This window comes from Elaeis guineensis, chromosome 13 (genome assembly GCF_000442705.2).
Source record: "Elaeis guineensis isolate ETL-2024a chromosome 13, EG11, whole genome shotgun sequence".
NCBI lineage: Eukaryota > Viridiplantae > Streptophyta > Magnoliopsida > Arecales > Arecaceae > Elaeis > Elaeis guineensis.
The window spans coordinates 78,126,162-78,143,295 of record NC_026005.2 but is presented as its reverse complement, the minus strand read 5'-3'; the positions used below and the strand labels follow the sequence as shown (position 1 = coordinate 78,143,295).

Genomic DNA, 17,134 nt, shown 5'->3' with positions numbered 1-17,134 from the left:
TCTTCTTGCTATCCTGCGGTATCTGGCGTGCATGCAAGTAGAGGGTCTACATATCCAAGTCTCTGTGAAGGTTTAATCCAAATAAATTAGATTTGATCTCTGATTTCACTACTAATCAGGTAAGAATTTAATCCTTAATCATATAATGAATAAAAAAATTTTTAGATGCAACCTAGGCAATCAGAGGAGAAATAATTTTTTTCTCTTCACTCGCAATCCAAATGAGGCAGGTTATTTAACCCACTTTTAAATAGGTTACTAAAATATGAATCCAACCCATTCCATTTATATGGTGGGAGGGCCAATCTGACGGACCTAACCCAAATTGACAGCTCTAGTTGGCAAGGCTATTTGTCAGATACTTTGATAATAACTGGCTTCATTTAAGAATATAAACAGTCTTTTCTCTGTTAAGCAACAGGAGGGTGAATCCCTTCATGAGTATGTGGCACGCTTCAAGACAGCCACACTTAAAGTTAAAAATTTCAATGAGTCCGTTGCGATGGTTGCCTTAAAGCAAGGACTTCGAAGTAATCGTTTGATCTTCTCTCTCAATAAAATTTTTAGATAGCTACGATAAATGCTAACTTGGGTTCAGAAGTATATTTAGGCTGAGGAAGAAGAAAGTATAATTTGATAAGTGAGAAAAGAAAAGAATGAAAAAAAATGGCACTGAGAAGAGGACCATGAAGATCGCAAGACAACAACTCTAGCCGTCCTCAGAAGAATTCGAGGCTAAGAAGTCCACCTCGATATTTTGACACTTATACCCTCTGATTGCTCCTCATGCCAGATATTGATAGAATTTGAGGGATAGGAATATCTTCATCGATCTAATTTTATAAAGGCTCCATTGATGAAAAAAGATAAAAAAAGATCATAGTCATGAAACTGAAGAATGCCGACAGCTCAAGGATGAGATTGAAATCCTGATTTGTAGAGGCTATCTTGATAAATATGTTCAAGATCAGATAGGTCAGACTGCTGGACAGCATTAGCAGGTTGATGATGATATAGAGCATAATCGGCCTACTGGTGGGGTCATCAATATGATCTCAGATGCTGATAGAGATTAAGGACAGTTGAAGATACCCTTTTGAAGAGGTAGCACATTGAAAATATTATTTCATTTTTTGATGATAATATTTGAAGAGTTCAAACTTCTCACAATGATATTATTATCATTTCTATGACGATAGTAAAATATAATATAAAAAAATATTAGTGAATAATAGAAGCTCTACTGATGTATTGTTCTATGATGTATTCAAGAATATGAATATATTAGATCGATTAAAATAGATCGGCACTCTACTAGTTGGATTATCTGGAGATCTTGTAGCTGTGGAAGGAGAAATCACTCTATCCGTAACCATAGAACAGGAATCTCGGCAATGATAGTGCAGCTCATCTTTTTGGTTGTCAAAATACCATCAGCTTATAATATCTTGACGATCTGGACTCAATGCTCTCAAAGTAGTAGTCTCCACCTATCATCTGTTAGTTCAATTTTTGATAAGAAATAGAGTTGAAGAATTACGTCGAGATCAAATGCTTGCTAGGCAATATTTTTTGATAGTTGTCAAAATGAAGAAACCAGTAAAATCCTACCAATTGAATTGTCTAATCAAAAGGATGATTTAGAGATCGACAAAAACCATAGTGAACCAGCTGAACAACTTTTGCTATTCTGTTAGGAAAAAATCTAAAGAAAACTGTTTAGATCGAATCTTCGTTAAAGTCTGATTTAAGAGAACAACTGATATCTTTTCTTCAAACAAATATCGATGTCTTTGTCTAATCAGCTTCAGATATGCCTAGAATTTCTGCTGATGTTATGGTACATAAATTAAATATCAATTTAAAACATCGACCAATCTAGTAAAAGAAAAAGGGTTTCATCCCAAAAAGATAAAAAGCCATAGATGAAGAGGTCAACAAGCTCCTGAAAGCGGGGTTTGTCTCAATATCCAAAGTGGATAGCAAATATCATTATGGTCAAAAAAGCCAATGACAAGTGAAGGATCTATATTGATTATATCAATCTCTACAAAGTATATCCAAAAGATAGTTTTTCTCTTTCGAGAATCTACCAACTTATTAATGCTACTTCGGGATATAAATTGCTAAGTTTTATGGATGCTTCCGGCTACAATCAGATCATAATGGCACTGGAGAATGAAGAAAATACTACCTTTATTATTGAAAAAGGTTTGTATTACTATAAAATGATGCATTTTGATCTTAAGAATGTAGATGCAACATACCAGCATTTGGTCAACAAAATCTTCAAATAGCAGATAGGCCACAATATGAAAATTTATATTGATGATATACTGGTAAAAAGTACTGAAATAGATCAGCATATAGTCAATCTAAAAGAAGTATTTGGAGAACTTCGGAAGTACCAAATGAAACTCAACCTCAACAAATACATTTTTGGAGGGATGCCAGAAAAATTCTTGGGCTTTCTTGAGACCCAAAGAGGAATAGAAGCCAACCTGAGAAAATTCAAGCATTACTTAAAATGAAACATCCAAGTATAATAAAGGAGGTACAATGACTCACCGAATGGGTGGCATCACAAAGTCGATACATTTTTAGATCTATTGAGAAGTGTCACCCTTGTTTTAAAATCTTGGGGCAAATTAGAAACTTTAGCTAGTCAGAGGAATATCGAACTACTTTTGATGACCTCAAAAAATACCTCGACTCACCTCCACTATTGTCCAAACCAGTTGAAGGTGAGCAATTATATATGTATTTATCTATTTCACCTAATGCTATTAATTCGATTTTGGTCTGAGATGATATAAGAACACAAAAGTCAATCTATTATACCAGCAAATTATTGTGGGATGCTAAAATCTGATACACTAAAGTAAAAAAATGATCTATACATTTATTGCATTGGCCCGACGACTTCGATCTCATTTTCAAGCCCACTCAATTATCATATTAACTAATCAACCTCTGAAATCAATCCTACAATGATTTGATAATTTAGGTCAGATAGCCAAGTGGACTATTGAACTTAGTAAGTTCAACATCCATTATCGATCTCGATCTTTACTAAAGGCTCAAATATTAGTTGATTTTATTATGAAGTATACCATTCTTGATGAAAAACTAGCCTTAGAAAGTCCAAAAGAGATCATTAAAGATCTTTACTAGATATTACATGTTGATGAAGCCTCAAACTCTAAAGGAAGCAGATCTGGCTTGATGTTAGCTAGTCCTGAAGGTGTTGTCATTGAATATGCCTTGAGATTCAACTTTAATACCTCAAACAATAGTGCTAAGTATGAAGCATTGACCGTGGGACTTAGTATAGCAAAAGAACTTGAAATCAAAAGGCTCAAAATCTTCGCAGATTCTTAACTTGTAATCGGATAGGTATAAGGTCAATTTAATGCTAAAAATTTTATAATGTCTTAATTTTTGTAGAATATAAAAAAGTTATCAAAAGACTTTAAAATCCTGAAAGTTACACAAATTCTTAAATCGAAGAATGTCCAAGCTGATGCTCTATTACATCTTAACACATCAGATTTTTTCGAACTAAGCTAAAAGGTTCATATCGACTATCTAGAAAAATCTAGCATCGAAGCTCTCCCAACCATGCAAATCAGCTATGAGCTCAGTTGGTTGATCCACTGGTTGATTACATTACCAAAAAAAATTTGCCAACGGATTCTGTCAAATCAAGAAGAATTAAAAGACAAGCTTTATGGTATATTCTTTAGAGAGATCCATTATATAAGAGACCATATTCATTTCCTTTATTTCGGTGTTTATAGTCATCAGAAGCTGATTATACTCTTCGAGAAATCCACGAAAGAATTTTTGTAACCACTTAGGGGCAGGTCGCTGGCATACAAAGTTATTCGACAAAGTTATTATTGGCCAACAATTTAAAATGATGTAACTGACCTTATCAATAAATGCGACCAATAACAAAGGTATGTCAATATTCAACATCAGTATGTAGCTAAACTTATTCTCATTACAACACCTTGGCCTTTTGCTATATGAAGAATGGATATTCTTGGATCTTTTTCAATGGCGATAGGATAAAAAAAATTCTTAGTAGTAGCCATTGATTACTTCACCAAATAGATAGAAGCAAAGTTTTTGACATAAATTACTCAGAAGAAGATATAAGACTTCATTTGGAAGTCAATTATCTATTGCTTCAATCTACTTTGAGTCATTATCATTGATAATGATCGATAATTTGACAATCTGAAGTTCATATAATTCTACTTCGATCTCCATACAGACCATAGATTTATCTTGATAGGACATCCATAGTCAAATGGAGAAGCCAAGGTCACTAATCAGACTATTCTTAAGATCTAAAAATAAAATTCACTGAAACAAAGAAACTTTGGACAGATAAACTTTACAGTGTCCTCTGGACATACCGACCTACACCTCAGACTCTAACTAGGGAGATACCTTTCAAGCTCACTTTTGAAGTGGAGGCAGTAATTCTAGTAAAGATCAGCTTACCAACAATCTGAGTAAAAAAATTTCATAAAGAAAGCAATTTGGATCAAATGAGGATCAACCTAGATTTACTTAAGAAAATTAGAAAAGAGCTTGGATCTATATAGCAACTCATAAGCAAAAAGTGGCAAGATACTACAATGCTCGGATGAAGTCAAAGCTTTTTCATAAAGGAGATACTATTCTCCACCGAGCTGAAGTCTCGAAGCCTTCAGAATAGAAAAAACTTACTCCCAATTGGAAAAGACTTTATCAGATTATCGAAGTAATTCGATCAAGAGCATGTAAAATCAAAAACTTGGATGGTTCAACTATTTCATGAACTTGGAATGCCAAAAATTTCAAAATGTATCATCAATGAGCCTTCAATAAAGCTTTTTTCAATATTTTAGTACTTACACTATAAAAAATTAAGATATTAGTGATGGTCATTAGCAATGGTATTTTTGCCATTGCTAATAGAGGGTATTAGCAATGACATTACTGATGGTAATTTTTTTATCGTGAATAATTATTTTACCGATGGCTATTAACGACAGTATTTTTGCCATCTTTAATAGAAGTTTTATCGATGACGGAAATGGCATTAGAGATGGCAAGGCTGTGGCTAATAATCATTAGCGATGACACTATCAACGACGAAATTCATCATCGTAATTTTTTTTAATTTATTAAAATTATTAGCGACGATGAAAAGAGTATTAGTGATGGCATTGCCATCTTTAATAATCATTAGCAAGACACTATTAGCGACGACATCCATCATTGTAAAAAATATTTTATTTATTTATTTATTAAAATTATTAGCAATGGTAAGAAGTGCCGTCGCTAATACTGAACATAGAATATATTTTTTTTTATTTTTTTCTCAATATTATATAATTTTAAAATTTAAAATCAATCTTCACCATTTATTATCTAAATAATTATCATTAGAATATCGTCACAAAAGATGTCTTGATCTGATAGCTCTATCTATGTCGATCAATAAAATTTAATTTTGATGGCTATATTTATAGCATACTATTAAAATTTTACTTTAATCGACTATCATTATCTTGGCCAATTTAGCATGGAATGATTTAGACCGTTAAATGAAAAATGAATGATCAAAAGGCTAAAGGACATTCGATTATAAAGTGATTTTTTAGATAAATAATTTTTGCTACTACTTTGATTATTTATACAATGGTGATCATAAAATTTAAACCGCACATATATGAACGATCAAAAATTATAAATCTCTTGATACTCATTCTTAAAGTCCTTAAATAATTATACTTATATTTTTGTAAGATCTGCTTAATATGGATGGTTTATATATGCGAGGTTTGAATTTTATGATCACCATCATATAAATAATTATAATAGTAAAAATTATTTATTTAAAAAATTATTTTAATCGAACATCATTTGATTTTTTGATCACTCATTTTTCATTTAATGGCTGAAATCATTCCATGCTAAACTGAATATGATAATTATATCCGATTGAAGTAAAATTTTGATAGTGTGCTACAAATATCACTGAGATCATCATTGTAAATTTTTGAATCCATCAATATTTTTATTTATCAGATCATCATGCAGTCGTTCGTGACTATCAAAATTAAATTTTATTGAATGACATAGCTTGAGCTACCAGATCAAAATAATTTTTTATGACGATACTCTAATAATAATTATTTAGATAATGAATGATAAAAATAAATTTTAAATTATAAAATTATATCATATTCAGAGAAAAATAGAAAAAAATTATATTCTGCCTTTATAGCAGCGGTTGCGTAATAATCACTGCTATAGGTCTATCGTAGCAGTTGCGTAACCACTACCATTTATTGTATAGCAGTGGTTTATATATTACTATGATTAAAATAGATTTTAAAAAATTTAATTATAAATTTAAAAAAATTAAAAAACTATTAGCGATGGCATTAGAGACAGAAACCATCACTAATAGTATTAGCGACGGTATTAGCGACGAAAAATGCCATCGCTAATAGTCTATCCAAAAAAAAAAAATTTCCTTCTCGCGCGTGCCTTCATTTTCCCCTGTGCGCCCTCCCACCCCCCTCGTTTTCCCCCACCCCCTCTTTCCCCCACCTCCACCTCCTCGAACCCCCGACTATGAGCACCTGACCCCCTCTGCCTCCCCGAGCCTCCAGCCGTGAGCACCCAGCTGCCTCCCCAAGCCCTAGGTTGCCTCCCAACTCTCTGAGCCCCTGACCGTGAGCCCCAACCGCCTCCTCGAGCTCCCAGCTGCCTTCTGCCACCCCAAGCTCCGATCGCGAGCCCCCAGCCGCCTCCTGCCTCCTCGGCCCCTGGCTTGCCTCTCCAAGCCCTTGATTGCCTTCCGCCTCCCTGAGGCCCCGATCGCGAGCACCCGATCGCCTTTCACCTCATCGAGCCCCTAGCCCTGAGCCCCCGACCGCCTCCCGCCTCCTCGAGCCTTCGATCGCCTCCTCGAGCCTCGAACTGCTTTCCACCTCCCCGAGCCCCCGACCGCCTCCTCCATCCCTAAGCCCCTAACCGCAAGCACCCGATCGCCTCCCCGTAAGCCCTCGATCGCCTTCGCAAGACCCCGACCGCCCTCACCTCCCAGAACCCTCGATCTCAAGGTCCCGACCGCCTCCCGCCTCCCTGAGCCCCTAACCGCAAGCCCTCGACCACCTCTCGCCTCCTTGAGTCCCTGACCGCGAGCCCTCAGCCACCTCCGACCTCCTGAGTCCCCGATCGCCTCTCGCCTCCTCGAGCCCCCATCGCCTCCGCCTCCTTGAGCCCATCGGCCTAACCCGCAGCCACTGCCCCACTGCCCCCAGCCTCTCGACCTTGCCATCCCTAACCCTACTGCCTCGATCCGCTAGCCCACTAGCCCAACCTAACCCCACGGCCTCAACCTTATGGCCCTGCCCCACCGGCCGACCCCTCAGCACCGACCCGCGCCACCTTCTTGTGGCCCCATCCCTGAGCCCTCCTCTCTACGGCCGCATCCCCAAGCCAGATCTTATCCCCACGCCAGCGTCCCATCTGTGCAGCTACTGTGCATCTTGAAGAACCTGACAAATCCACGATTATCAGTTGTGGTGTATATTGACCCACGCTCAGGTATAGAGATTTGATCTTAACTTCATAGTATGATCTATATTGTAGATACAATCTATGTTTTTGATTTTAGATTTCAGATTATGCATATTATGTAAAGTCATAAGATCCTTGCTTAGATAGTTTTTAGATTAGATCTAAAACATGCTAGATTAAAGTGTTTAATCTAGATTCATTCTGCTTCGTTAAGATTCAAAAAAAATTTGAATTACATGCGTGAAACTACCTACAAACTTTCAATAGTATCAGAGCCAGGATGTTGACATGAATATAAATGCATGAATCTGACATCTAATAAATAAAAAATAAAATTATTTGATTTATTGATGTTTCATGCAATACTATCAAGATCTAATTTTATTTATATGGATATGTGATATGTGTAGTGTAGTTTATTTTTTGAGTAGCCTAGTACTCCTCAAAATCTATGGTAAAGGCCGTTCTGCTATAGAAGATTATAGTGGAAGGGGTGTCTGCATGAATTGAGAGGAAGAACCATGAAAAGAAGGCTCATATGATCTGAAACTTTGAAATTTCTATGACTGACACGTCTGTCAAGTCAATTCGATTTTTGGTTCGAGATGAACTACACAGCCTTAGACAGTCTGCCATCGAGCATTTCGATTCTCAGTCACCATCAGACTGGAGATCCTACAGAGATCATTCGATGCGGATGGACGTATGAGAGACCGTCTATGACCAGTGGAGCAGCGAGAAGTACTTTAGTAAGTGGCAGAGGGTCTGACAGAACCAGACCGTCCAGAAGGATTCGATCAGGTATATGGGAGGCTCCGTCAACCCATATGTTATGGTCGATAGACTGGTAAGAAATCTATATCAAAATTTTTCACTAGAACTATAAAAGCTCTTATATGTATGCCTTAATTAATTTAATTTTATTATTTACTTATTGTAGACATGGCAGTTGGATCATCTACCAAGCCAACTATGGTTGTGGGAGGCCACACACCAGTCTAGGAGGACTGGTAATTACTTAGATTCTAGATCATGACAGATCACGGTAAGAATTTTAAACTATATTTATTAAATTATTATAGAATTTGATACATATATATTAGAACTAATGTATTTTTAAACTGTGTAGGCGGATTACACGGAGTACGTCATTGCATGGCATGACGATGATCCATCCACTCAGCCACTCCTAGACCTTGAGGGATGGCTTAGGGTCACCAAAGAGATGAGTAGGAGCCGGGTTATAGGAGTTGGCCACAGCTTCGATCCTCCAGCTGTTCGATACTCTTTGATGCTATCACAGGCCTCGATATCCCAGACTTGGAGTGATGCGCACGTGGATGAGGTCATGCAGAGGCTTTTGAGCCAGCGACCTCAAAGCTTCTAAGATATCGTTAAGCACACGGTCATGGAGATTCTCTAAGACTCATAGCTGCACGACCAGCTAGACTCATTATCCCAACCATCACATCAGATAATTCTATTAGTAAATTCTTTTACTTATTTTAAATTTTCATATTTAGAAGCTTCACATATTTAGGCTTGAGTCAAAGAAGGAGATCTAGGGGCTAAAAATTCAATCTAACCATCTAATTGATAGGTCGGAGGTGTCCATGCTCTATATCATCGAATAAAATATATAGAAATAATATATTCGAGAATCAAAAAAATATATCGAAAGATACACCTCCGTGTCGAAAGATATGTCTCCGTATCGAAACTTAAATCTAAAAAGGAGATCTAGGAGGTAAAAATTCAATCTAACTATCCAAATAATGAGCTGTGGATGTCTATAGCTCCGTATTATCGAATGAAATATGTAAGAATAATCTGTTCGAGAATCGAAGTAGTATATCGATATATATACTTTCATATCAAAATTTATTAATAATTCGAGAATTGATATAAGAGGTAAAGATTAAATCTAACCATCCAAATGATGGGTTGGGGATATCTATATCTCTATATCATGAATGAAATGTATATGAACAATCTGTTTGAGAATTGAAGTAGTATATCGAAATATATGTCTCGATATCGATATATACAATTTCGTATCGAAACTTATTAATCATTTGAAAATAGAATCTATAGGATAAAAATTTAATCTAACTATTCAAACGATGGGTCGGGGGTGTCTATAGCTCAGTATCATCGAATGAAAGTGTAGAATAATCTGTTCGAGAATCGAAGTAGTATATCGAAATATACATCTCCATATCGACACATCCACTTTCGTATTGAAATTTACTAACAATATTTTATTTTTTTTTATTACAAGATACTGAAATATGCGGCTCTTATCCATCAGCTGTTGGAGAGGATATATAGGAGCAGGAGGAGGATGAGGAGGATGAAGAGTAGGATCTTACATGACTTTTTATTTTTTGATATGTATACAATTTTGATACTTATAAAGCAGCATCTGTATGTAAAATTATATAATTTATATTTTTAATATAATATAATTAATTTTATATTTATATTATGTTAAATAATTATTATTTTATTTATAATAGATTTTAAAAAATATTTTGCTTATTACTGTGATTAAAGTAAGTTTTAAAAAATTTAATTATGAATTTAAAAAAATAAAAATTATTAGCAATGACATTAGTGATGGTTATGCCATCGCTAATAGTTTTTTAAATTTTAATTAAAAAAATAAAAAATATTAGAGACAGCAGTAGCGATGGCAAAGCGATGCTAATAGTTTTTTTAAAAATTTTAATTTAAAAAATAAAAATATTAGCGACGATATTAGCGACAACAAAGTCCTCACTAATAATTTTTTTAAATTTTAATTAAAAAAAATAAAAATTATTAGCAACGGTAAAATTACCGTCACTAATAATGATAATTAGTGATGGAGGTATTTTTATCGATTTTTTTAGCAACAGAAAGCCATCGCTAATAACATTAACGACGACAAACTAACTAACAGCCATCGCTAATAGTCATTTTTTTTATAGTGTTATCCAAATGAGATCGATAAAAATCGATCGAATGAGGATAATATGAAAAATTTTTATCCAAATGAGATAGATGAAAATCGATCAAACGAGGATAATATAATATATCTATCAAAATAAAGATTAAGTTTGTCCAAACGAGGTAAAAAAAAATTGAGCTCCGACTATGAAAATCCCAATCAAATCAGAATAACTTAATATGAGATACTTGATCTCCAGATTGGACCTCACAAATATCTAATGTGAGACATCCGATCTTCGGATTGGACCTTATAAATATCTAATATGAGACACCTGATCTCTGGATTGGACCTCATAAACATCCGATGTAAGACAACTAATCTGCAGATTAGACCTTATTGGGAAGACTTAAGTTCTAGCTTAAGTTCTCAGACTACATGCTCTTAAAAGGGAAGAAGATGGAGCATCTCAAGTTAGAATCCCATCCAATTTAAGACAAGCCCGATCTGCACATTTTAACATCAGACAAGAGGTATTTCTTAAACCTCTTGATTGACCGATTTAATTCTTAAAGTCAAATTATTTTAGTATTCAGTTATTTACTAATTATGTTAAGCCACATCGGCTTTATAATCGAACCAATCAAGGTTAAATTTTGTTCATTATGAATACAACTTGAAAATTCTTCAACTTCACATGGGATAGTAAAACCTAGATCGAATTAAGTGAGGTCAGATAGACTAATTAAAAAAGAAAGCATATACACCTAAAAAACTTTATTTTTTCATTGATAAAAAGTATGTTTGCAAAGCCCACATCGGGTTAATATAAAAACTTAAAAAGAGGAAAAGATACAAACTTACAAATATCAGATCAGTTTCTTTATGTTAAGTATTTATAACAAAAACCCTTCTTTGCCTGTATATATTGTCAAGATAACAGAGGAGTTGACTTCTGACAAAGATGGGATCACTTCATGTAGGCAGCCTAAAAGCGCCATTTGGAATGGTGCTTTTAAAAGCACCATCTTAAATGGCACTTTTGCTACATGGAAAGTGCCATTCAAAATGAAGCTTCTATGATTTTTTTTTTTTTTTTTGAGTTCCACGTAAGCTGCCATGCTGGATTGGAGGGGTGGGCTGATTGGATAGGAAGTGCCATTTTGCCTTTTGTATTACTTTGGCACATAAGTTGAAAGCTGCATCATTTTTGTAAAAGAAATTTACAAAAACTTTAGTTTGGTAAAGAACTCATAATTTTTAGAGTGAAGGCCATATGGTTCCATCTGTTGGCAAAAGTCTTAAAAAAAAAAAAAAAAAAAAAAAAAAAAAAAAAAAAAAAAATTCTCCTTGCTAAAATTGCTTCAACAATTTCTCTCTACCTTTTTATCAACAAACAAATAGGGTTTCTGGCGCACATAGAGAAAGGTGGGACGATAGGGAATAGTAATTTTGCGTAGTAGATTAGAAACAGAGGCGATGGTACTAACGGATTTCATCCTATGGTGGCGGTGGAAGGGGCAGTGCTGCTCCTTCCGCAGCGACATCGGGCAGTCCGTTGCCATCTTCTGCCACAACCTCCACCACATCCACCACTGGCTCGAAGAAGAATCCACCTCCGCTTCCAAGTAAAGCCCATCCATCATTTCCCATCGTTATTCCATTATATGTTCCCCTCTATTCCTAAAACGATGTTAGAATCCTCTGCATGAGAAATGAGTGGTGATCGCCTCGTCGACGGATACCCTGTGATAGTATATTGATGTTTTATACTTTTATTACTGCCATACCCTGGGATAGTAGATATATTTTAGTTTATGGATCCCTTCTCACCCCTATGTTTTCATGTTTCAAAATTATTATACGGATAATTTAGTGTGTTAGAGTAGAGAGCAGGTATAAAAGCTAATACAGGTTTTATGTTTTAGAAGGCTGAGTTATGCTACCATGCCTTCAATGCTTTTGTTTTCACGACCCAATCAAGAGGGTTTTAGTGTTATTTCCAAGATCCTTTTAATGGGATGATAAGAAAATGGTGTTTCAGCCACTAAGCAGCCATGGCACCAAGAAACAAAAGAATCGCACCACTCGTTGTGGCATGTTCACCAGATAGAAACTTTCGGTATAAATATCGTTATTTGATGCATCATATGCAAAGTCTAAAATAAGTTCAGAGTTACTGAGTTCATGATAGCAGCAATGCAACATGCTACGACCAAACCTCACAATGCCAATTCGCTGTCCAAAGTGAACAGAGAGCTTGTAATGTAGCTCAGAAATTTTTCATCATGCAATATAAGAAGGGTTTTCCTTTTTTTTAATCAGGAAAGAAGGCTTGGTTTTCAGAAGATCACAAGTCAGGCGTTTTGCAATATCTATATCAGAATATATACGATTTCGTTTTCCTGGTAAAATATATGTACAAGTTTGTGGAGATAATGAACATCCTAATGGGGCAACCGGAAAAGAAGAGGTAATGCAATATAAAGTCTGAATTGCAATTTAGAAACTTATTTAGGCCGCATGACTGAATAAGATCTGATAGAATAATTTTACCTGCACTCCTGCAGCTATCAAACATACTGGAGAGAACAGTATAAAGTCAAAAACAATGTATTGCATTCCCATTTTTGACCATAACATGCCATCCAAGTATAATATCATCACAGCTGTCTTACATCACAAATTCTAAAGAAGTGGTGGCATACGTGCTAATATTGAATCATGTTGCTACCGAATGAATTCCAATTCTGCAGCACCAATTAAAATAACCTCCTCCTTAAGTCCCTCTCAAAACTGAAACCAGAAAGTTTCTATACTTATTTATCATTTTTCTCATTTCTTCTGTCAAGATGCTATTATATTCTTCCACCCTTTAAAGGATATTTATATCTCTGGCTCATCAATGGTGGTGCGGAAAATATAATCCTCATTCTCCAGCTCTTCATGTAGCAAACTAATAGATGGTATGCTAAAGCTCTTGTTCTGATGTCCGTCACTGTTAGATGACCTCCTACCCTGAAAAAACGAAGGCTACAAGCTCTGATAGAAAATTGGCAGCATGGACAAACAACAAAGATAAAGGAAATGCTTCAAAGGAATTGCAAATGAGTGCGGTCAAGCAAATTCGACGTATCTGTATCATACATGCAACAGACGGGAGGGAAACAAATACTGACCTTCTTCAGGGTGTAGAAGAAGTAATGGAATCCATCCCCAAATGTGTCCCATTCAACAGACCAGGTAAAAGCTGGGGCTTCAAAAAGTGGACGCCTGAAGTGTGGCTGTAGGAGGAAGCAAAAATAGCACAGCTTGGTCATAAAGATGGGCATAGTGGAGGAAATTGTAATTAGTTGACATACCTGCCCGAAGGAAATCGAAACGAAGGTGCCTTCAGGTTTCAAGACCTTGTAAACACCTTCAAGCATTTTCATCACCTTCTCTACCGTCGCAGGATGAGGGTTCCATGGATCACCACTGTCCACAAACAATACATCCTTTCAGAAGGATGTTTTGCACAAGTAGTTTAATAGATATACGTATAAAGGCCAAAAGAAGGTAAACAACGGTTATTTCAAATGCAACAGGCATGCTACTAAGACAGAAATGATGGTACCTGTGGAGGGAGGAAACTATTATCTTTCTTTCTTCTTTTTTGCAGATCTCTAATGCTAATTCTACTTCATTATTTTAGTAAAATAGTTATTTATTTTTGATCATGTCCACCAAAATTACATTTTAGTTTCTTCTTTAAAGGGTACTGGCCTAGCAAGTAATACATACAGAACTGCAACAATATCTTTGGAGAAGCAACTTAGAAAGCATCCATCCATATAACTCGGACTCTAAGAGGATAACTTATACCATATGCTGATTACATTTTCAAAATCAAGGGGATGATGGAATGCGAATGCATCAGCAGCTGCAATGCTCGAACAAAAATCTTATCACAATAGAAAATTGATTCAAGAGGAATCCAATGAGAGAACACATGCAAGGGTTATCATTTATTGGGATGTGCCAAGGTGCATAAAAAATAATTGGAGATACGTCCCATGCTCCTGAAATGGCAAAATAACAGGACCCGGAGGGAACTTAACATATCTTTTCGCATTGTTGAAAGGAATGCTCATATCAACAGCATTACGGCACAAGATTGCATACTTGCTTCGTTCCATCAACGATCAATTTGACGGTTTCTTGTGCGGATTTGATTGCTTACTGATGATGCTCCTCCGTAGGAGAAGATTCTTGTGGTCCACCTATGGAGAATTCTGGGCATACAGTATAGGCTAAGCACAAAGGATATTGGTGACTTGGAAGAGGAAAAAAAAAAAAAAAAAACTATAATCTGAGAGGGATGCAGATGACAGGTAGGGCTCTAAAACCATACAAAAGTGCACAATGTTTTGATAATCAGGTTTCGATCCTAACATGTAATTATATTCATAAGAAGTTTGTTCCTAAAAGAAGAAGGAAAAAAAAAAAAAAGAATTCAGGTGCCGGATGCTAGAGATTATCAGAGAAATCAAGGAACAGGTGCTCGGACGATTATTTAACACGTTAAAATTAGGATAGCTGTAAAGGAATGTTAAAAGAGGGGGCAAGGCAGGCCTACTGTGAGAGCAGGAGGTGACATCCTACCATGGTCCCTTTCTCAATCACAAGATCGAAGCATTCGCTGCTGAAGGGCAAGTCGAGCATGTCAGCCTGCAGCACTTTGATGCCTGCAGAAATAAACACCATACACCATAACTCGGGAAATTTTTTTTTTTTTTAAAGACAGAGAGCCCCAGTAGTAATGGTAATCGTTGGTAGCAGGAGATTACCATGGACGTCCTGGTCGAACAGGCGCTTCCTCATCCTTTCCACGGCGACGGAGGAGAGATCGATGCAGGTGATGTCGGTGACGCCGTCCTTGAACAAATCCTCGCACAGCCGCGAGTTCCCGCATCCGACCTCCAGCACCTGCCACGCTCGAGTTTAAACGAACAGAAAGGGAAATAGAGTGGAGGAGGATGGGGGACGGATTGGAAATGGGACGTACAGAGAGAGCGGGGTTGAGGAGGGGATGGAGGAGGTGGCGGAATTGGGAGTAGTCCTTGAACCACTCGTAGTGCTCCTCCGACGCGAAACGATCATCCCTTTTTTGTTCAAATTAATTATTAATTAAGAGCAAAAAAAAAAAAAAAAAAAATGCTGAGAATTATAAAGAGATCAGATATTCTAATCTAACGGAAAGTGGAAACCACAACGAGTGACTCGTCAAGAAGGAGGAGGTGAGTCACATATAAACGCACCAGTAGCGAGGATTCAGGTAGGCGGAGGCACTCCGGGGCCGGGGCTCGGAACCCGCCTCCATGTCACAGCTTTCCTCCCCGTCATTCATCAGGCCCAGCGCTCCAACCCAACCCTAGTTGTAGTTGGGATAAAGTGATGGGCGCCGGAAGAGGGGAAAAATAAAAAATAATGATGATGATAATATCTAAAAAGATCTAGATTATTCCATTGCCGGGATTTGAACCCGGGTCGCCTGGGTGAAAGCCAGGTATCCTAACCGGACTAGACGACAATGGATATGTTGTTAGACTTTTTATATCAATCTAACACATGCTATATTCTTCTCTGTCCCCTCACTCCTCGGGCATTGGTCGATTTTATTCATGAAGCAAACTCGACTAGAAGCACAATAAAATCCTTTCCCCCCCGCAATACACTTTTTCATTAATCTAACTTGCCTTGGCCCCTGTACCCGAAAAAAAAAAAATCCTTTTCCCCCCTAACGTGAGGACGTTAAAAAGGTTTTGCACGCAGAGGGAAACCCACGTCTCTTCAATCGCAGTCAAAAACACACTTGTATTTCGCCCTTTTTTTTTTTTCTGATGAAAGTGGGAGAGAGATCCACCCAGTTTTACTTATATACTTAAAAAAATATGTACATAGATAAAAGCAGGATTTACAGTGAGCTCTTTAGATATGAGTTGACATCTTGCTGGAGGTCCCATCCAAACTTAAATCCATGCAAACATTCAGTCCAGAGACACGTTGAGGGAGGAATATTATAATAAAAGGTTAAAAGTGCTACTATAGACCGTTGTTACCTTCCTACTACCTCCGTAACTTTCTTTCAATAAGTTCACCACCTTCAGCTTTCCTTTCATTCCCTTCTTATTTGAGAGCTTCGAGCACTTTTTCCATTTCATTGTTCGTTTCCCCTTCACGGCAAAAGGTAGGTCCTATTAAGAAATCAAGCAACTGAGAGTATATTGCGATGGGACAATAAGCCTTGAAGGAGAAAATTCTCCTGTTCCTTTCTTTCCGGAAGATCCAACAAATCATTGCCACTACCGTGTGTCAGATCCGTATGCTGATTTTTCTAGATGGATGTCGGTTTTGGTCTTCCCATATTTGCTGCACTGCATTGTAATCAAATTATACCTGGAGGTTCGAAGATATCCGCTGCCAAATCCTTTTAAGATATTCACAAAGGATTATCAGGGGATCTGTTGATTCCTCTGCACATAGCGGGCAGCTAGGAGGGTCTTTCATTTGCCGCTTTTTAGATTATCAGCAGTTAGTATTCTGTTTTGGATGAGGAGCCAATTAAAA

The 17,134-nt window shown here is 36.7% G+C and overlaps 1 protein-coding gene and 1 non-coding gene across 3 annotated transcripts; both read right to left on the bottom strand.

Moving 5' to 3' along the window:
• Window positions 1-13,122: 13,122 nt before the first annotated feature.
• Window positions 13,123-15,983, bottom strand: LOC105033704 (uncharacterized). 2 transcript variants are annotated; one of them, XM_010908603.4, is made up of 7 exons: window positions 15,826-15,983; window positions 15,573-15,669; window positions 15,355-15,493; window positions 15,144-15,252; window positions 13,888-14,002; window positions 13,705-13,809; window positions 13,123-13,543 (listed from the first exon to the last, which is right to left on the bottom strand). In XM_010908603.4, the coding sequence occupies exons 1-7, from the start codon at window positions 15,912-15,914 to the stop codon at window positions 13,412-13,414; spliced, it is 786 nt and encodes a 261-aa protein (XP_010906905.2). In that variant the 5' UTR covers window positions 15,915-15,983; the 3' UTR covers window positions 13,123-13,411. The 2 variants fall into 2 exon arrangements, with proteins under 2 accessions (XP_010906905.2, XP_010906906.2); XM_010908604.4 differs by having other exon boundaries at window positions 13,888-14,022; window positions 15,170-15,252.
• A 45-nt stretch (window positions 15,984-16,028) lies between these two features.
• Window positions 16,029-16,102, bottom strand: TRNAE-UUC (transfer RNA glutamic acid (anticodon UUC)). The gene has a single exon. It is a non-coding gene; the product is annotated as a tRNA-Glu (tRNA).
• Between the last annotated feature and the right edge of the window lie 1,032 nt (window positions 16,103-17,134).